The sequence below is a fragment of the Plecotus auritus genome (assembly GCF_963455305.1).
Source record: "Plecotus auritus genome assembly, chromosome: X".
Taxonomy (NCBI): domain Eukaryota; kingdom Metazoa; phylum Chordata; class Mammalia; order Chiroptera; family Vespertilionidae; genus Plecotus; species Plecotus auritus.
In genome coordinates this window covers 24,860,625-24,883,087 of record NC_137784.1, presented here as the reverse complement: position 1 = coordinate 24,883,087, position 22,463 = coordinate 24,860,625, and the positions used below count along the sequence as shown (strand labels likewise).

Here is a 22,463-nt window from a genome sequence, read left to right as displayed (position 1 = left end):
TTCTATCTTAATTTAGTTTTATTACATTATCTAAAAGGATATTTCCCCTCATACCTTACCTTTTCTTCATTGCCATTTATTTTCATTAGTCATTACAATGTTTTTATTTGTTCATTTCCTGACTCATCAATTAGTTTTTAAGCATCATAAAAGTCTTGACTTTGCATTTGAAAATTTTAAAATGTTTATATTTTTATTGAATTTATTGGGATAATATTGGTTAATAAAATTATATAGGTTTCAGGCATACAGTTCTAAAATATATAATATGTATATTGTATTGTGGGTTCATTACCCAAAGTTAAGTCTCCTTATATTACCATTTATCCTCCTTTACCCTCTTCTATTTCCCCCACCCCCTTGTCAGTCTATGAGTTTTTGTTTGTTTGTTCTTTTGTTTTTTTGTGTGTTTTTTTTGTGTTTTTTTGCTTAGTACCTTCACCTTATTCACCCAGTCCCCCAAAGCCCCTCTCTGACAGCTATCAATCTGTTCTCTAATATTACTCGGCCAAAAATCAAACAAACAACAAACAAAAAAACCCACAAGGAAATCTTACCTTTGTGACTGTCTGGATGGACCTGGAGAGTATTATGCTAAATGAAATAACCCAGGGAAAGACAAATGCTATATGATCTTACTTATACTGGAATCTAATGAACAAAATTACCTAACAAACAAAATAGACTCATAGATCCTTTTGAAATTTTTATTTCTTTCATCCCTGGTGCTCAGAGCATGGAATAAATATTGGCTGAATGAAGCAATAATAAATCACCTCAATTAATTCTCTCAAAAGTACCAACATCCCCATTTTTTATAAATGAGGTCTAAGATGCTAAAATGTTAAGTAATTTCCCAAAGCTTGTAAGTGGAGAGCCAATTCCAAAGCAGACTTGCCAATTGTCCTGCTACACAGCCTCTCTTCTGCAAAAACAAAATGGGGAAGCAGTCCTGTTAGATGTTCATAAAAACTTGTTGATATTTTTCTAATAAATCATTCCAGTATCTTTATGAACTTGTCTCTCCCCCTTGACATATATACATCATTTGGATAAAATTGGATCGGTTCATATCACCTCTGGAAAGCTTATAATGCATGTTTGTCCCAGCCACTGCCACAAAGGAAACAAGCATTTGTTTCCATTATGCACATGTTCAAGTTTAAGTAAACCACACTTTATGCAGCTTATATTCTATCCAACATACACCGTTGCTTCTATAGGTAGATCCTTCTCCTTCTAGATCACTTGCTCAGATGTCTTCTCAGACAAATCTCTTGGATTCATCATAACTAAATACTCATTTATTTCACTACTATTTATAAGATTCCTCTTTACTTTTGTTTATTAGTAATTACCTAGCATTCAAATAAATGTACCTAGTTAGTAGAGAGAGAAATACATTATTTGTATGAAAGAAAACAGTGAGATTTCAAGTACCACAGAGATCTTTCAATAAGAAATCAGAAGTGCTCAGATTAAATAAAGCCTATTAAGGAAAACTTGGGTATGAACTCCCAAATAAATATAAGCTCATTGAGTAAAATTCTCAATGTTTGTATTTCTAATATACTCTCTAAAATATATTTTCCATTTGAAAACCCTTAAGTAGCATGCAAAGTACTTTCCTATATTCCTCTCATTTAGTGTAAAGGGAATTGGTATAGAGAAGTGAAACTCAGATACAATCTATTAAAAATAAAATATTATATAGTTAATAATATTGTAATAACTATTGGGAGTATCACTTTGTAATAATATTGTAAAGGCTTATCGGGACTATCACTTCGTAAATTACATAAATGTCTAACCGCTATGCTGTAACACCTGAAACTAATATAAATATTTTTTCTGCCAAGGGCCATTTGGATATTTATAACATCATTAAGGGGCCATACAAAAGTATCAACTTAAAAATTAGCCTGCTGTATTTGGTCAAACATTTTATTAACTCACTGTAATGCTAGACCAAATGATTTTGCTGCCCTTATATGGCCCAAGGACCAGATGTTCCACACCCCTGCTAATGTTAGATACTTAACCGTGAGCAAACTAGTTGGCCATTTTTTTTTAATAGCCTCAGTTTTCTCAACTGTAAATGAGAATAAAAATGTGTATCTCATAAGTTTGTTTTAAGAATTAAGAATGATTGCCTGACCAGTGTGGCTAAATGATTGAGCATTGGTCCAGGAACTAAGAGTTCACCAGTTTGATTCCAGGTCAGGGCACATGCCTGGATTGCTGGCCCCAGTAGGGAGCATGCAGGAGGCAACTGATCGATGTTTCTCACTCATCCAGGTTTCTATCTCTATTATTCTCTCTTCCTCATTCTCTAAATCAATAAAAACATACTTTAAAAAAGAAAAAAAAAGAATGATAATGTGTGTGGTAATTCTTAGAGTCTCTGGCATATACTACACACATGTAAAGTGATTTTTTAAGTAAAATTAGAGGTGACATGATATAATTTTATATAAGTCAGTAAGAGAGACCAATAATGTATGATTTCACTTATATGTAGAATCTAAGGAACAACATAAATAAAATACAAACAAACTCATAAATACAGAAAACAGACTGACAGATGTCAGAGTGGAATGGGTCTAGGGGACTGGGTGAAAAAGTGAAGGTATTAAGCAAAACAAAACAAAACAAAAAAACCCAACAACTAAAAAACAAACAACTCATAGCCCTGGCCTCTGTGGCTTAGTAGGTAGGGTGTTGACCAGTGCACCAAAAGGTTGCCGGTTCAATTCCAAGCCAGGGCACATCCCTAGGTTGTGGGCTTAATCCTCAGTAGGGGGCCTGCAGGGGGCAGCCAATCAATGTTTTGCTCTCCCATTGATGTTTTTCCCTGTCTCTCTCTCTCCCTCTCCCTTCAAAGACACAGACAGCAATATCATGATTACCAGAGGCAAAAGGAGGTGAGGGCAGGTAGAAAGGATAAAGGAGAGATAAATAGTGATGGAAGGAGACTTGACTTGGGGTGGTGAACACAATACAATACACAGATGATGTATTATAGAACTTTACACTGGAAACCTATGTAATTTTATTAACCAATGTATCCTAATAAATTCAATAAAATTTTTAAAAATATTAAGGGCTATAAATAACAATATTTGTCCACAAAGGCAAATTGCTAAAACAAAAGGACATTGGCCTTCAAAATCAAATATATGTGGACTCTACTCATATTCTCCAAGTTCTATCTGAGCTACCTTTGGAAAATTACTCAGTTTCTTTGTTTATTGAATTTCTTACCTTAAAAAATGAATTTAGCAATGCAAATCTTGCAAGGCTGATATGAGGTTTCAATGTAATAGATGCATAGTTTATGTCAAAATATCAGGCATGAAGAAGGAATATATCTTTAACATGACTATGTCTTCCTATTCTAATCTGCATTTTCAGTTTTTCACATTTTGTTAATGTTTGCAATTAGTAGGATGATTGAATTTTCGGACAATATAGGAAAATGATGTTTAAATTTATTAAATTATTCTCTCCCCCCCCCTTTTTGATAAAGTTTTTGACACTTTGCCACCCACGCGCTATCAGGAGACCATGACTACCATCCTGATGTGGATCCAGCAGTCAGAAAGCAAACTCTCTATACCTCAGGTTACCGTCACTGAATATGAAATCATGGAGCAGAGATTCGGGGAGTTACAGGTCTGTGAATATTTGACTGTCTTAAACAATACAGTGTAGATATAATGTCACAAGCAATCACATTGGTGTAACTTTAAAATAATATTAGAATTAAAGTACTTGTGGCAAGTACAATAGTTTATCAGTTGGATAAATGAAGATAAAAGACTTAAAATGCAATACATTAATTATTTGTGCTTATAAGATAAAAATGCCATCTTTAAAGACAGTGATATGGTCTACTTATGAAGTATATTCTTTCTCATTTAGTATATATTTTAGCCACATTTGGATTATTATAAAAGCTATGGTATTATTTTCTACCTTTGCTTGCTGACTTATTAATATTTCCAAACAAAAAAGTTAAATCAATAGTTATAAAATTAGTTTTAATTTAAACACCAGTTTTATGTAATATTGTGGTTAGTTATTTGGGTTTTAACAGCTTTATATTGGGAAATTAAATACTTATTTGGGAAATAAAATAAAATAAAATAATTTGTGAGAGATTTTAGAATACTTTTCCTACTATCTATGAACAGCCTGGGTTGTATATCCAATCAAATTTAAAATATGTGAAAACATTCTCATTAGTTATTTTTAGTAGTTGAAATAATATATCTGTATTTTGAGAATTAGATTAAGAACAAAGATTAAGAATTTAACTTTGTATATTGAGTTCTTTTTAAAGAATTAAACAATATTTCTTAAAATAGTAATTTTAAAAGTATTGTTCAAATACATTTCTAAAAACCATTTCCCAGTGTATATTTTTCTATTTAGAGTATTTAGTCTAAAAAAACTATAACTGTTTAATCTTCTTTTCACTTTATGTCAGTTTTTTTAATACTTGGGAATGATGCCAAAGTTTACCTTAGACAATATGTGACTTCATACAACTATAAACATTTAGAAAAAGAGTTCAAAGGTACAACAACTAGGGGAGTGGATTAAGTACACAAGAAATGGCACATAGATGAGTGGAAAAGTACATTTTTACTGAAAAGACAGTGAAGATGAGAATGTTATTTATAAATATTATTGAGAAAATATATTAACTAAAAAAAATGAAGTTAGAACTTGGCATCAAATGTTATACCAAAACAAAATGTCGCATACATTAAAAAGTTCAAAAACATTTTAATCATAAATTTTGTAGATATTTTTAATGTAAGTCTTTAAAAGCATATGATGAAGCATAAAAATCAATGGAAGCAATCATAAAGATTATACAAATATCAGAGACAATTTAAAAGAAAAATAAGACCAAAGAAAATATTTATCTGCATAAGGGAAAAAGAAATTAATAAAAAAATCACCAATAAGACACATAAGTGACCATTAAACCTATGAAAAATTGTAACTCAAATTGTAAAGGATGAAGTACAAATGTACAAAATGAGATACCATTTTCCCCATACTAAGTTTAAAAAATCTGAAAGAGATAAGTGGAGGTCTGTTAGCAATGAGATACATTCTCACATACTAGTGGGAATGTAAATTGAATAACTGAGGAAAACTTTTTAGTACCTCCTAACAACATAAAATAATTCATTTAACTGTACACATGAATACTATTTCTATGAAGTCTGTATCTTATGGAAATAACCAGAATGTACTCAGATATAGGCAGATGATAGATCATAAACATAATTCACAGCAGTGGAAAACTCAGAATTAATTTTTAGAGCTAATAAAGGGAACTGGTGAAATGAACTAGAGAAGCCATTAAAATTTATGTTTTTGAAAAATAATGACATGGGAAAAGGCTTACAGTAAAATGCCCAGCTTAAAATGTAACTATATGCATGCTAGATATTGTCTAACTAATCAATCAAGAGTAGCAGTTTAATAAAGTAAAATCAAATTAAATTTAAAAAATTAAATTACCATAAAACTGGCATAAGATATTATACAACTGTAAAAGTTACATGTTTGATATACTTGGGGGAATTTTATTAGTCACTTTATAAAAGAGGGAATAAACGTGTATGTGTTTATGATCAGATAGTATTTAGTTAAACATAGAAAAAAAAACTCAGTTGATATAAAATCATAATTGTTGCATATAATGTATATTTTTCCAATTTTTAATCTTGAACCTTTATTACTTTATAACCAGAAAGTAACATTTAAATAAATATTGAATAGAGGAAACCTAAAGATGGGCATCCTATTTATAAGGGATTGCATAGGTTATACATTACAAATATAAAACCAACGTTATAAATTCTCCCCAAAATTATTCTAGAATTTCACTATAATACTATAAAACAGACCAATGTCTTTTGAAAAATATGAAACTTTAGTTAACTGGCATTAATAGACCATCTATCTGGCAACATTCAGTTTTGATTTCCCATATATCAATATAGTTTAGTTATATTTTTGCCTAGGGAGGTTAGAAGTTGTCTTCTTAAAAGCTCAGTATAATTAAGTTAAACTCTATTAAGTGTATAATAAATGCACTTATTAATATACAGACATAATAGAATAAAATTAGGTGTGCTAAAACCCTGGTTCAGTAAGATATAATTTTGGATATATTTGACAATGTTCATAAAATAGGCATAGATTTTCAAATAAAATATTACTGAATACTGTGTAAATTAATCTTATGATAAAAAGTAGAATTTAAATCATCACTAGTTATTTTATGACTGATATTACATCATCTATTTTTTAGATGTTTGAATCACCTAGCTTTCATTTTAAGTACATTTAATTTAACTGAAGGTTGTTAATGAAACTGCCCAATGAAACATTTTTCATCAATTAGTAGACATGTACTTTCATTTTTCAATTTGAAGGCTTTACAAAGTTCTCTGCAAGAGCAACAAAGTGGTCTAAACTATCTGAGCACCATCGTGAAAGAGATGTCAAAGAAAGCCCCCTCTGATATTAGCCAGAAATATCAATCAGAATTTGAAGACATCGAAGGCCGCTGGAAGAAGCTTTCCTCCCAACTGGTCGAACATTGCCAAAAGCTAGAAGAGCACATGGCTAAACTCCGAAAAATTCAGGTAATTCAAAAATTTACTTTTTTGCCTTGGCCTGTGTGGCTCCATTGGTTGAGCATCATCGTATGTACCAAAAGGTCACCTGTTCAATTCCCAGTCAGGGCACATGCCCAGGTTGTGGGTTCTGTCCCTCATTGAAGTGTAGTATGGGAGACAACCGATTGATGTTTCTTTCTCTCTCACTTTCCCTCTCTCTCTTTCAAATCAATAAGAACATTTTATTTTTATATTCATTTTTTTCTTTATTTGTTTCTCTCCTAGTGATGCGTTATAAAATTTAAAGGCAAATAACTTAACCTCAATAGGAAATTCAAAGTCAGTGATAAGATCAAAAGATTCAAATCTTTCTCAAAGAAAACAGTAATTACGAGTTCTGCTTAGATTTTCTTTAATATTATTTTTTTCCACAAATACTTTGTCATTCAGCGTATAAATAGAGAAGTTATCTACCATGTAATATAATTCATCAGCATATTTTACTTATATTTATATGTATAAGTTTGATCCCATCACATTTTACAAAACAGCTCCTACTGACTGCATTTATTTGAATGGTGCCACCATATTATAATTACCCAAGGTGAAAATAGTAAACCAACGATTACATTCTATTCTAAAGTCTCTTATGTGCTGAACCATTGTGAAAGATATCAATGCTGGGAAGGATCATTGAAGCATCATAGCATAATGAAAAAGCATTGCAACAAGAAGCACTTGGATTTATATCCTTGTACAGCTAACTTAGTTGTTTATTCTTACCTTTTACAAATTAAAAAGACAGAGTTGTCCTAAAACATTCTTTAATGTACAACATATTTTACAAATGTACACATTTACATGTTTTGACATATAAACATGTTTGTACATGCATTTACACACAGCCATAAAATCACATTTTTTTGCCAGTGTCAGTGGTGAAAGAGGGTACAGATACATGGTCCTGGCTTTTATTAAGCCCACATTCCAGTGAAGGAAAATGATAAGTGTATTTGTTCCCTTTGTTGCTGTAACATATTACCACAAATTGAATGGTAAAACAACACAGATTTATTATTTTTCATTTCTGGAGGTCAGAAGTTCAAAACCAGTTTCAGTGGCTAAAGTCAAAGTATAGATAGGGATCTGATCTTTCTGTGGGCTTTAGGAGAGAATCTATTTCCTTGTCATTTTTAGCTTTTGGAAACTACATTTATTCCTTGGCTCATGTCCCCACCCTCTGTCTTTAGGGTCAGCAGTGTAGCATCTTCCAGTTTTTCTAACTCTTACACTCCTGTCCCCCCTTAATAAGGACCTTTGTGATTACATTTTGCCCAGCTAGATAACCCAGGATCATCTCCCCCATCTCAAAATCTTTAACTTTATCTCAACTGCAAAGCCTTTTTAGCTCTATAAAATAATATATTCACAGGTTCCAGGGAATAGGGTCTGAAGATATTGGGAAGTCATTATTTAGCCAACACAGGAAGTAAATTACACAGCGTGGGAAATGTTGTGACAGGAGAAAAAAATACAACATAAACTGGGAGAGGAGATTATGAAATACTAGAGGCCCGGTGCATGAAAATTCATGCACTGGAGGGGGGTTCTCTCAGCCCGGCCTGCCCCCTCTCACAGTCTGGGAGCCCTCAGGGGTGGGAGGCAACCTGGCGATCAGGGGAAGGCAATGCCCCCATCACACCTCTGCTGCTGTCAGTGCCCGCAGCACAAGCCTCAGCCGGCCCTGGTTACCTGAGCCTCGGGTGGCCCTGGGCGGCTGGGCAGCCGCCATCTGAGGCTTGCCTATGCCTTGGGCCAGCCCTGGGTGGCTGAGGGGCTGAAGGGACTGAGGGACTCTGGAGGCAGGCATGTGGCAAGGCTGCACCCGCCTTGCTGCGTGCCTGCCGCCCTGGCGGGGCTGAGGGGACTGGGCACCACCATCTTGTGGCTACGGGCCCTGCCATCTTTGAGGGCATGGCAGTCAATTAGCATATTCCCTCCTTATTGGCTGTGGGTGCTGCCATCATTGTGATGGTGTGAGGGTCAATTAGCATATTCCCTCTTTATTAGATAGGATTCTTCGAACATGGGTTATAGGGGCTATACATTGAACAAGTAGAATGTAGTCAACTAATGAAGTGGGATAAAGTTCCTAACAAAATGCTGCAGTATGTTCAATTGAATGACAGTGTTTTAGTATTGGTGAGACAAAAATATGTTTGGAGATTGACAAAAGATAGGATTGGAAAAATAGTCTGGGAGTAGATAATGAATGATCCCAAATGCCAAGCTTTGGAATATGAATTATAACAGAATGGTGAAAAGATTATTTTTATAATAATAATGTGGAACTGTTATTGGTATTTTAGAGGAGGGAAAATCTGATAACATTTGTGTTTTTAAAGCATCCTTATAATAAGAGGAAGGAGGAGGGAAGAATACTGACACCAAAATGCAGAATAGATTAGACTGGGTGAGATTGAGACAGATACCAAAAAAGCCAATAATAAGGCTTGAACTAGGACAGTAGTGACAGGGAAGAAGTACAAAACCAGACTTGAGAGATACCAGCAAGATGTGCTGTTGAAATTTTTTTAGTCAAATGCTTTTAAAATTCATTATTATTGATCATGTTGAAGTTGTAACTTCCAGTAAAGCACATATTTTCTATCAAAATTTAATTAAGAAAGGAGAAACCAGCACATCTAGACAGCATAGCTGAATTGTATGGAAATAAAAATGTTTGGAAATTATACATTTAGTAATAGTCGAAAAAAGCAGTGGGGGTGAGATGGGGGGACGCAATATGTGAAAGAATATAGAAAGGTAGTAGCTTTTAATAATTTACAAAAAGGGTCATTTTTGCCCAATTTTTACTTCAACCAGATAAGGCAAATAAGAAATTAGAAGCAAAAGTTTTATCTTTAAAGATGACAGAATCTTGGTCTGAAAGTTCCCAAGTGGAGGAACTATTTAAACTGTCAACTGCCAAAAAACAATTTGTGGAAGTTCAGGTTTAGGGAGGCTATAAATACACCATTCCATTGAGTTTATTGTTCATAGTTTATTTTATGTACTGTAAAGACACATTGTTAGTATTATCATGAGTTGTTTTGAAACTTAAAATTTCTCTAGAGGGGGATATGATTTAATGTTCTTTAGTGTTACATCAATTTTTTATTTCTAACAATTGCAGACTTCATATAATAGTGCTCATACAGTAGATCATAAAAATGCAGTCTTAGTAAAAGTATTATTTTCCTGAAGAGCTACTTAGAGACATCCTTCAAACATGGGAATTGTCCCTGGGCTTATGTTCAGACATATCACTGTAATGAATTGAGTTGAGAGAAATCAGCACCCCAATAATATCTAAAAATGGGTCTCTGATTCCAGAATCACATACAAACTCTGAAGAAATGGATGGCTGAAGTTGATGTTTTCCTGAAAGAAGAATGGCCTGCCCTTGGGGATTCAGAAATTCTTAAAAAACAGCTGAAACAATGCAGGGTAAGATTTGCATATGACATTACTCATATGGAGATGATTACATGCAAATATTTTTTGTTGTTGTTGTTACAGCTGTGGTTCTCAACCAGGGGTGATTTGCCCCTTCTGGAGGATATTTATCAATGTCTAGAGACATTTCATTTGTTACAGCTTGGAGTGGGGTATATGCTACTGGCATGTAGCTGGTAGAGGCCAGGGATGCTTCTAAATATCCTGCAATGCACAGAACCGCCCCACAACAAAGAACTGTTCAGTCTAAAATGACATCAGTGCCAAGATTGAGAAACTGTGTTAAATCACTGAGAAACAGAAAAACATGACCTTTTACTCAACCCTAATTTTACAAGATTATTTTAATACTAGAGGCCCAGCTCACAAAATTGTGTGTGGGTAGGGTCCCTAGGCCTAACCTGTGATCAGGGCCAACTTCAGCCACCTCGCCAGTCCCCAGTCCTGCCCCGGCCGCCGACCACCCTGGTTCCCCATGGTTCCCTGTTCACCATCCACTGATCAGAGCCTGCGGGCCAGGGAGAGGGACCAAGAGGTCTGCCTTCCACCTGCTTGCCAGTCCCCAGTCCTGCCCAGCCGCCACCCACCCTGGTTCCCCATGGTTCCCCGTTTGTCATGATCAGAGCCTGTGGGCCGGGGGGAGGGACCAAGAGGTCTGCCCTCTCGCCAGTCCCCAGTCCCACCCTGCTGCCACCCACCCTGGTTCCTCCCGTGGTTCTCCATTGGCCATTCAGCGATCGGAGCCTGCGGGCCGGTGAGAGGGCCTGAGAGGTGGTCAATGCACCTCATAACAACTGGTCAATCGGTCGTTCTGGTCATTATGCTGTTATGTTCACTGGTCTTTTGTTATATAGGATAAAATTCAGTTTAATTTAAAGGTAAATAATCCTATGAGCCATTAGTTATAGCTTATTACAGATTATTAGTCATATAGCTTTTTCCATATGTACTTAACTGTACTATGATATTAGACAATATAAATTTTTGTTCCATTGATCTATATGTCTTTTCTTGTCAGTAACAGGCTGTTTTGGTTACTATGGCCTTGTAGTATAGTTTGAGATCACTTAGCGTCATTCCTCCAACTTTGTTCTTCTTTCTCAATATTGCTGTGGCTATTTGGGATCTTTTGTGGTTCCATATAAATTTTTGGAATATTTGTTCTAGTTCTATAAAATAGGCCATTGATATCTTGATAAGAACTGCATTGAATTTGTAGATTGCTTTGGGTAGGATGGACATTTCAATGATGTCAATTCTGCCTATCCATGAACATGGTATTTGCTTCCACTTATTTGCACCTTCTTGAGTTTCTTTCTTTGGTGTCTTATAATTTCCCCAATACATGTCTTTTACCTCCTTGGTTAAATTAATTCCTAGGTATTTTATTTTTTACATAATTGTAAATGGGGTTGTTTTCTTAGTTTCTATTTCTGATAGTTCATTACTGGTATAAAAATGCAACTGATTTCTGGATATTCATATAGTATCCTGCTACTTTACTAAATTCACTTACCAGTTCTAGTAGTTTTTTGGTGGATTTTTTAGGGTTCTCCATATACAGTATCATGTCATCTGCAAATAATGACAGTTTTTCTTCTTCTGTCCAATTTGGATGCCTTTTCTTATTGTCTGATATGGTTGTGGCTAGAACTTCCAGTATTATCTGTATATATATAAAAGCCTAATATGCTAAGTGTCCGACCACGCGGTCAACTGACCGGTCGCTATGATGTGCACTGATCACCAGGGGGCAGATGCTCCATCTGGTAGGTTAGCTTGCTGGTGGAGTCCGACCTATTGGGACTGGATGAGACGGTGCCGGACATGCTCTGGAGCCCTTCTGCGGTCCCTCCCTGGACACTGGCCCTGATTGCAGGCCAGGAGGAGGGACCCCACCTGTTCACGAATTTCATGCACTGGGCCTCTAGTGTTGAATAATAATGGTGAAAACGGAAATCCTTGTCTTGTTCCTGATCTAAAGAGTAATGTTTTTAGTTTTAGCCCATTGAATATGATATTGGCCGTGGGTTTATCATATACGGTCTTTAATATGTTTAGGTCTATTCCTTTTATTCCCACTTCGATGACAGTTTTTTTTTAAATCATAAATGGGTGTTGGATTTTATCAAATGCTTTTTCTGCATCTGTTGATTTGATCATGTGATTTTTATTCTTCATGTTTTTATTAATTTGGGGATATTGTGCCAACCTCATATCCTTGGAATAAATTCCACTGGATCATGATCAAGATGTAAGATCTTTTTAATATATTGCTGGATCAGGTTTGCTAATATTTTGTTGAGGATTTTAGCATTTTGTTCATTGAGGATATTGACCTATACTTTTCTTTCTTTGTAATATCTTTATCTGGTTTTAGAATTAGGATAGTGCTTTCCTCATAAAATGAGCTTGGGAGTCTTCCCTCCTTTTGGATTTTTGAAACAATATTAATTATACCATTGTCATGCAGTGGGAAGAAAATAATCTAGCTCTTTATATATTTTTCTTTGCAAATAGAAGATAAAAAATGGAATTCATGTGACACATAACCTTGACATCCATCATGCTATACTGAATTGCTACAATATCCTGTGTTTGAAAACCAAAATTCTTTTAAAAAACCATAGTGTGTAAAGTCCATGATTTTCACACATTTTAAAGCAAGTAATATTAATTTGTTTCCTTTTATATCTAATTTAAGTAGAAATACATGTAATTCCCTACTTCATTCATACCATAAGAACATGTGAACATTTTTTGCAAGACATAATATATCTCAACCTTGTACATGTATTACATTTATTTCAGATTTCAAAGGATATATTTCATGGATATTGTCATGATTCCTAATTATATATTTCCTATGTATGTTTTATTTCTAATATGTTGAGGTAATTTTTGAATTATTTCCCCAGCTTTTAGTCAGTGATATTCAGACAATTCAGCCCAGCCTAACCAGTGTCAATGAAGGTGGGCAGAAAATAAAGAATGAAGCAGAGCCAGAATTTGCTTCCAGACTTGACACAGAACTCAGAGATCTTAACACTCAGTGGGATCACATTTGCCAACAGGTATGAAAAGTCTCTTTCACTGTGGATTGACCTTATTTAATTAAGATTTCTTAATGTATCCCTTTATTGCTGCCCTTTGTAAAAGTGTAGTTTCTATGTTAATGCTTTAAAGCATGGTTAATTCAAACTAGTCTTTGTCTAGCATATAAAATATTTTCATATTAGATATTTTAAATACTATGTATTAACCTTATGATGAATAATGACCTTCTTGAATATAACTGTCACATTAGGTATTATTTTGATTGAATCTTTTCTCCAGTACATGACTTTATAATAGTAATTGGGTTAAAAAAAGACACTTTACACTTGTATGCTGGGTACAAAAATAAAACGAATGAGTAATAATTGTTACTTGTGATTGTTAAGATTGACAAGTTTGACTTCTTTTATTTCAGTAAATTATCTAAGATTTGGAAATAGTTAAGAAAAGCTCAGTGGAAAAAATACAAAATAACTCTCCACTCACATCTAAGTTCCTCATTTATACAGCAGAGTATTTAATAGATGTTTTAAATTAAATTATAGAAAACTAAATATCATATACACAAGTCATATATATCCAATAATTCCTGTTCAGAAGATAACATTTTGCCTAAGGCAGTGATTACTTTTCAACACACCAACCTCTTTTTGAAATTAATCGGAGGTTTCATTTTATGTGTTTTAGAGTCAGTTAGTATTTCATTATTCTTAAGTAACATTTTAGAGTTGAAATCATGCCAAAAGGCGAAAATTAAATTTGAAAACGAAGAAAATTTAGAAAAGTAAAAGTCAAGGCAAGTCACCCAGCTAATACCATCACTGACAAATGCTTAACAGTTCTATTAACTCAGAGATGAGATAGCCCTGGTTCAGTGAGCTTTCAGTCTTTTCATGGAGTAAGACAGTTCGAGAAGGGATGTTGAGAAAAAATATTACCTTGATAATAGATGATGTCATTAGTGTTTTCCTGGAAAGTCAGTATGAAAGGTATTTGTTTGTTGAATGTTTTAATGGATTAATACCAAGAACAAACCAATTTATTTAGATCAAGGGAGAAAAGAAGAGCAAAAAATGTATGAAGTCAAAAGTTAGAGAATTGTACTTTTTAAAACATCTCTATATTATTAAAGTGTCCTTGATTAAGACCTCATGTCTGCAATAAAATGTACCAAGAATATGTTGTTCAAGGCAAGTATTGTAAACATATCAGCCTGCTGCATAAGAAAAACTCCATAGATCCCAGCCATGCTCTCCTAGAATAAAGGCATGGGCAAAAGTAGGTTTCTAGATGTGAGTATGTGAAACAGAGTTAATAAAGCTATTGTAATAATCATAACCAGCATGTCTTTTTCCATATGAACAACTGTAAACCTACCTTTGCCCACCTTGTATTTTATGTCTCTCTGATTCTCCCTGTACTATATTACCCATGTTCCACTTTATCGCCAAGTGACCTAGATATTGAAAGAAAGGGACCATGCAGTTCAGAAGAGAAGGAAGACAATGCTGTAAAAGGACGAAAGCCAAGCCTGGGTGATGGGGACCAATTTAGGGGCCCAGAAAGGATAATGGAAACAAAATGTAAATGTATATAGAAATGGCTAAATACAACGTGAGGGTATGGTGTTCTTTCATGGGTTAATGGTAACTCCTTATTTGTTTTTAGATGCCAGAGTCTGAAAAAAACACACAAATAATTAGAGACATCCTTAAACACACTTTGAAATCCCATGATCTGATTTTGTAGGTGTAAAAGAGTTGAGATTATTTTAAATTCTAATATATATATTTATATGAAGTCTATAACCAAAGTTATAGACTTCATATAAACAAAAAATATATATATAAGCTACTTTTAGATTAAGGATAATCACTATTAAAATAACCTACAAATTAATGAATCAGACTCAAAAGAAAGAAGGGAGGGGGGAAGGAATATAAATATATTATTTAGAGAAACATTTTTACTTTTTCTTCATTACTTACTAGAATATTTATTTATTGACATTATGTTAAGTGAAATAAGCCAGGCAATGAAAGAAAAATACCACATGATCTCACTCATTTAAGGAAAATAAAGAACATTATAACTTGATGAACAAAAAGATAGATACAGAGGCAGTAAAGCACCGAGCAGACTATCAAATTACAGTGGGAAAGCTGGGGAGTGTTGCGGAGGGGGGGAAGAGATCAACCAAAGGACTTGTATGCATGGACACAAGACACTGGGGAAGGGGGGTGGGATGAGGGCATGTGACAGCGGGTAGGGGAGGCTGGGGGAAGGTCTATGGGGAAAAAAAGATATATATGTACTACTATATGTAATACTTTAAACAATAAAATAAAATTTAAAAAAGAGTAAAAAAAGAATATTTATTTATTGAAACATAATTAAACATTTTATATCAGCTATAAGTAGGGGATAAAAGAAACAGTATCTTCATGGAGGGAATATCTATCTTCATGGAGGGTATAGTTTAGTAGAGAAGATGGAAAGTAAATGAATCAGCACAATATCACATAATTTTATTGTTGATCAATGCTCTGAATTAAGTAATCAGAATGCTATGAATGAGAATAATAGAAGCAGGGAACATACCTTTTATTGGGTAGCCAGTAAAGTTCCTGAAAAGATGGAGTTAAAGCTGATGCCTAGTTAGTGAGAACAGCCTGATACTTTGATGCATGGACTAGGGAAATTCTGAATAGAGAATGAATGAAAGGGGTCAAACTCCTGAGACAGAAGAGGGGTGAACAGATTTGGGGAACTCAAGGACAACCACTGTAAGAGGAGTAGTGTGATCCAGGAGAAAATAGGTGGGAAATAAGAATAATGAATTATCTTATAAGGGACAATGAGGATTCAGAATGTTTGTTAGGTACATTGGGAAACTATTAGATTTTAGGCATAGATGTGGTACCTTCTCAAGCGATTGTTTAAAAATTTGTTGTTACATGAAGAATAGACTGAAAGGGGCACAAGTGGAAGGATGTAGGAATTACAATTTTCTAAGTAGGAAATAACACTGGCAAGGAGTAGGAGCATTACGCCAACTCTTTTACAGCCCCCTACATTCTACATCAGCAATATAATTCTTCCCTCTACTGGACCATTTCCATGACAAGAGACATATGCTGTAATATCTCCTATCATTAAAAAAGATCCTCCCTTTGCCTCATGTTTCCTGTATACACCTCTCTCTATTTCTTTCCCTTTACAGAACCATTTTCTCTCCATGCCACACCTCCCACTCTCTCTTGAATGTTCCATAATCAAGCTTTTATTCTTACAACTCCACTGAAACAATTTTTGTCAGGGTCACCAACGAATTTGCATCACTAAATCCAGTGTTTCGTCTTTATTCAATTGACTTTCACATCATCACTCACTCTTAGTCTGCCTTCAATTTCTGTGACCCCTCTCAGTACCCTTAGATGGTTCCTCTGCCTTGACCTCTAAACTTTGAAGCATTCCAGGGTTCAGTCTTTGGCCTTCTTTTCTTCCTTGTCATTGCTCCTTCACTAGATAAAGTGATCAGCCTCAAGGCTTCAAATGTTATCTGAAAGTTGTTATTTCTACAGTTTTTGTTACAATCTGGCAATTTCCCTAAGTTTCAGATCTGAATAACCATCTGCCAACTCAACACCTCCACATGGATGAAAAGTAGACATATGAAATCTAACACCCACCCCCTAATTTCTGACACATTGCCCAACCTGCTGTCCTAAAAATCTCTCTAGTACAAGAAATAAAATCTATATTCTTCCATTTATCCAAGTCAAAACGCTTGAGGTCTCCTTGTACCTTTGTGGGAGCTGTGGAATACATCTCCATATGCCAAGGAACGTTGGAGGAGTGTCACTTACCTATTAATCAAGTAATAGGCATATAGACTTCAGTGTAGATCCTACAGTGGCCTGTGAACCAACTTCACACTCTTTCAAACATGCTTCAAGAACCCCTGGAGAACACTGTCTTAGACAATCACCCATGGATGAGAGAGGCTTTGTGGAAGTCCAGAAGTCTAGTAGAGAAGATCCAGTATATTGTTAGAACAACAAAAATCAAGACTGGATGCATTGGAGAGGGTAAGAGGAATGGGAGCTGTCACTACCTGTCCTGGTGCTTTGCAGGATCAAGAGAAGGCATACAAGTTTAAGAATTCTACCACAAGAGGGATAAGAAATGTGGAACAGTCATATCTATAGAAGGTCTTGGAAAGTTTCAGAAACCCTTGCAGAGATGAAAATATTTCTCTCCTAAAGGCAGTTATTAAAGACTGGAAAAAGTGACTGCTACTTCAAATGGGATGACAACAATTCAAGCCTTGGATAAATGGTAAATCAAGGAATCATGACTACATGAATCATACGTTTCCAGTACCTGACCTCAAAGACATGAAGATCTGTGATTTACCTGATAAAGACTTGAACATTATTGTTTTAAGGAAGCCTAGTGAGCTACAAGAAAACAAAGACTATTCAATGAAATTAGGAAAAGAATATATGAACAAAATGAGAAGTATAACAAAGTTATGGACTTCATATAAACAAAAATAACTAGATCTGAAGAATACAACAAATGAAAAACATAATAAAAAGCAAAAGTATCTGTTTGCAGTTGATATGACCTTATAGTATACAGAAAATCCTAAAGAGTGCCAAAGAACTGTTAAAACTAATAAACAAATTCAGTAAAGTTTCAGGATAAAAAAAAATCTATGTACAGACCATAGAGAAATAAGTTGTGATTTTATACACTAACAACAAAATATCTGAAAAAGAAATAAAGAAAACTATCCTATTTATAATAGTATCAACAACAATGAAGGAGGAATAAGTTTAACCAAGGAAGTGAAAGATGTGTTCACTGAAAACTGAAAGACTGATGAAGGGAATTGAAGAGACACATAAATGGAAAATATCCTGCGCTCATAGGTCAGAAAATTTTGATATTATTAAAATGTTCATATATCCAAAGTCATCTTTAGATTCAATGCAGTCCCTATCAACCTTCTGACTGCACGTTTCATAGAAATAGGAAAAAACCCTAAAGTTTGCATGGATGACCAAAAGACCTCAAATAACCAAATGAATCCTGAGAAAGAAGAACAAAGTGAGAGGTATTATACTTCTAATTTCAAAATATATTATAAAACTATAGTAATAAAAATCAGTATGGATACTGGCCTAAAAATAGGCACATAGACCAATAGAACAGAATAGTGAGCCCAGAAATAAATGCTCACAAATACAGTCAACTTATATTTGACAAGAGAGCCAAGAAATACTCAATGGGAAAATGATAGTTTCTTCAATAAATTATATAGGAAAAATTGGATAATCACATGCAGAAGAATGAAATTGGACCCCTATCTTAAACTATTCAAAAATTAACTCAAAAAGGATTAAAGACTTAAACATAAGACCAGAAACCATAAAACTCCTAGAAGAAAACCTAGAAAAAAATCTTTGACATTGGTCTTGGGAATGTTTGTTTTTTTTTTTTTTTTTTATATGACATCAAAACACAAGCAAAAAAAGGAAAATAAATAAATAAATAAAAATACATCCAATTAAAAAGCTTCTGCACATCAGAAGATAACAATTGATAAAATTAAAAGACATCATACAGAATGGAAGAAAATCTTTGCAAACCATATTTATTGCATTATAATTCTCAATAGCCAATTTATGTAAATAATCTAAGTGTCCAGTAGATAAAAGGATAAAGATGAGGAAACACACACACACACACACACACACACACACACACACACACACATACACATGCACACACATGGAATATTATTCAGCAATGATAAAGGAGATCCTACATTTTACAACAACCTGGATGGACTTTGAGGGCGTTATGCTAAGTTAAATAAGTCAAACAGATAAAAACTTATACTGTATAATCTCACTTATAAGTGGAATTTGAAAAAGCCAAACTCAGAAAGAGAACAGTGTTTGTTGGGGCTTGAGAGGTGGGGGAAATGGAGAGATGTTAGTCAAATGGTACAAACTTTCAGTTATACAATGAATAAAGTCTCGATATCTCATTTTCAGCTTGACTATAGTTGACAATACTCTATTATTTACAGGGTGGGGCAAATGTAGGTTTATAGTTGCATGTGAAACACAGCTTATTCTTGTACTATTTATTAATTATTGTAAATAACTGTAAACCTATATTTTCCCCAGCCTGTAATTGACAATTGCTAAGAAAGTAGATCTTAAATATTCTGACCACAAGAAAGGAAAATGGTAATTATTTGAGGGTGATAGAGGGGTTAACTAATCCTATTGTGGTAATCATTTCACAATCTATATGTGTGTATTAAATTATCACATTGCCCACTTTAATTGCACAACATTATGTCAATTATGTCTCAATAAAGCTGTGGTTGTGGGGGTGGGAGTGGAGGGCAGAAGAGGCAGTGCAGAATGTTAGATTTACAAATTCTAGAACAGGAAACATGAAGAACTTTCTATTTTCTCCACAAGATTGAGGCAATGTAATCTAATGAAACTGTGGGGTAAATTGGGAAATTTAAGGCTAGAATTTTGGCATCACTGATATGAAAAAATTGAGCGGGAAATTGTCATTTTAACTCAAACCTTTCCACAGCAATCCTTCTCAAATATGAAACCACAAAATATACATCTTTCTCTCTGATCAGTTGTAGAGCTGTGGAACATTAAATTTTGGAAAAAACAAACAAACAAAACAAAACTGGAAATCATCGGGTCCAACTCTTAGGTTAGTTACAAAGCCAAAATAAAGAGAAATGAAGTAATGTGTCCAGATTCACTTAGTTTGCTAATGATTGAATCCAGGTATCCTGATTCCAAAGCTGATGTTCTTTCCAAAACACTTGTGCTGTCACTCATAATAATTTCCTACCTTTTTTTCCTTAAAACACAATCATTCCTGAACTTTTCTTCTGGTTTAGTTTTATAGCATGCAATACTTTTTTTTTTTTTTCTTTTTTACTACAAGTCCTTGGCAAAGTTCCATTAGTCACTCTGGTATTATTGTTGCTTTGCCAACTACCTCAAAAGATTATAGCAGAGCATCTAAGTAGAAATTTAACAGCATGTTTACTTAGGCTTATTATAAGGTTAATGACTATTCAAAGTAATTTTATACCTTAATTAGTATAATTTTAGACATAATGTTCTAGCTGTGTCAGAGTGAAACAGATTTACATTTCAATAAATAAGGTACTACATTTACCTAAGAAACTAAATTAAAATAGTTATGATTTACCTAATGTAGGCTTCAGATGGTTATAAAGTATAGGGGAATTAATATGATGATGGTTCTGCACATATTTAGTATCTAGTAAAATACCATTATACTATATTAAAACTATGAGTTACATGTTAAGACTTTCAAATTCTGTACCCTACCCAGTTTGGATCAGTGGATAGAGCGTCGGCCTGGGGATTGAAGGGTCCCAGGTTCAATTCTGGTTGAGGGCACATGCCCATGTTGCGGGCTCAATCCCCAGTGAGGGGCGAGCAGGAGGCAGCCAAAAATGATTCTCTCTCATCATTGATGTTTCTATCTCTCTTTCCCTCTCCCTTTCTCTCTGAAATCAATAAAATATATTTAAAAAAAGACTTTACAATTCTGTTACTTAGAACTCTAATCTCAGAGAGAACAATAACATCATATGATGAGAATTACTTTTTTAAGGTAAAAGAGAAGCACTATCTATAACCATTCTGATACTAAATTGAGGTTTTCACTTGTTACAGGATATGTTGTAACAAGCCATTAACAGGCATGATTTTACTTTAGATGTTTTAAGTCTTGCTGGTTAATAAGTAATAAATTATATTGTTAAATGCTAGTATTTCAGAAACATATAAAGCGTTACAAAGTTTAAGCCTATTACCACAATACTGTTTTGCAACCTGTTTTTTAAACTTAAAATTACATACTGAACAACTTTCCCTTCAGTACAGATGTATTGGTGTTATATGGTATTCCATTGTGTGTGTGTGTGTGTGTGTGTGTGTGTGTGTGTGTGTGTGTGTGTGTCATAATTTATTGAACTAATCCTCCATGAAATCACATTTAGGTTTCTTTCCAATATATTGCTGTTGTCAAAAAAAAAAAAAAAAACTGACTTTAACAGTGTATATGCAACTTTGTACACTTTGTTTTATATGAGTAATTCTTTAAAGTGGAAGAGTAGACTCAGATATACGAAAGTTAACAATTTTAATATATTTGCCCATTTACTGTCTAAAAGGTTGTATTGTGTTGGATATTTCCCTCAACAGGTGTGCAAACCTTTACTTCCCCATACCCTTGGCCAAAACTGGACATTTTTGTTATTATGTCACTCTTAATGTGAAAATGCATTAATTCTTTTTCATTTGCAATCATTAACTATAAATGTTACTGAGCATCCTTTCACATATATGGCTCATTTTACTTTTATTTCATTAAATCACATGTCTATGTCCTTTATCAATTTTCTGCTTTTTTTTCTTTCTGATTTGTGAGAGGTATAGGAATGTTAAGTTCCCATGATATTTGAAATTGTAAATCATTATCAGAGAAAACAAAGAATTATTACTTCTATGTATGCCAGTAAATTTGCATTTCCAATGGAAACATTATGAAAAAATATGTTTTCCTGTAATCCCTGTTTGTAGAGAAGCATTGCCTCACACAACAGCTAAATTATAGTCTTAGGGGAATCTGTTTATTTTATTAAGTATGTCAAGTAAATGGCTGTATCTTATTTTTAAGACTTATGTGAAATTAAGTGTATCCAATTACCATGATTTATTTTCCTCATTCATGTAAGCTTCTTACCTTTTCATCTTTTCTATCTAAACATTTTATTATTTACAGACTGCTCAATAATAATATAATGTTTTATGACTTTTAATATTCATGCTTTATTTGTTGGTTTGTTTTCTGGAAGGTCTATGCCAGAAAGGAAGCCTTAAAGGAAGGCTTGGATAAAACTGTAAGCCTTCAGAAAGATCTTTCAGAAATGCATGAATGGATGACGCAAGCTGAAGAAGAATACCTAGAGAGAGATTTTGAATATAAAACCCCTGACGAATTACAGAAAGCAGTTGAGGAGATGAAGGTAAAATAAACCAAATAAAACAGAGAGAGAAAAAAGAGAAAGATATAACATTGCTTGAAATTGTGATTCTTCACAATGTGCTCTTTGTTTGATAGTAGAGATTGATTTTTAAT

The 22,463-nt window shown here is 34.0% G+C and overlaps 1 protein-coding gene across 1 annotated transcript in view; it reads left to right on the top strand.

Annotated features, from left to right (window-relative positions):
* Nucleotides 1–22,463, top strand: part of DMD (dystrophin) — a 2,407,712-nt gene that overhangs the window by 838,250 nt on the left and 1,546,999 nt on the right. The window contains 5 exon segments of the mRNA XM_080651877.1: nt 3,530–3,675; nt 6,465–6,677; nt 10,047–10,160; nt 13,088–13,243; nt 22,180–22,350. Of these exon segments, the coding sequence (XP_080508003.1) occupies nt 3,530–3,675; nt 6,465–6,677; nt 10,047–10,160; nt 13,088–13,243; nt 22,180–22,350 (800 nt within the window).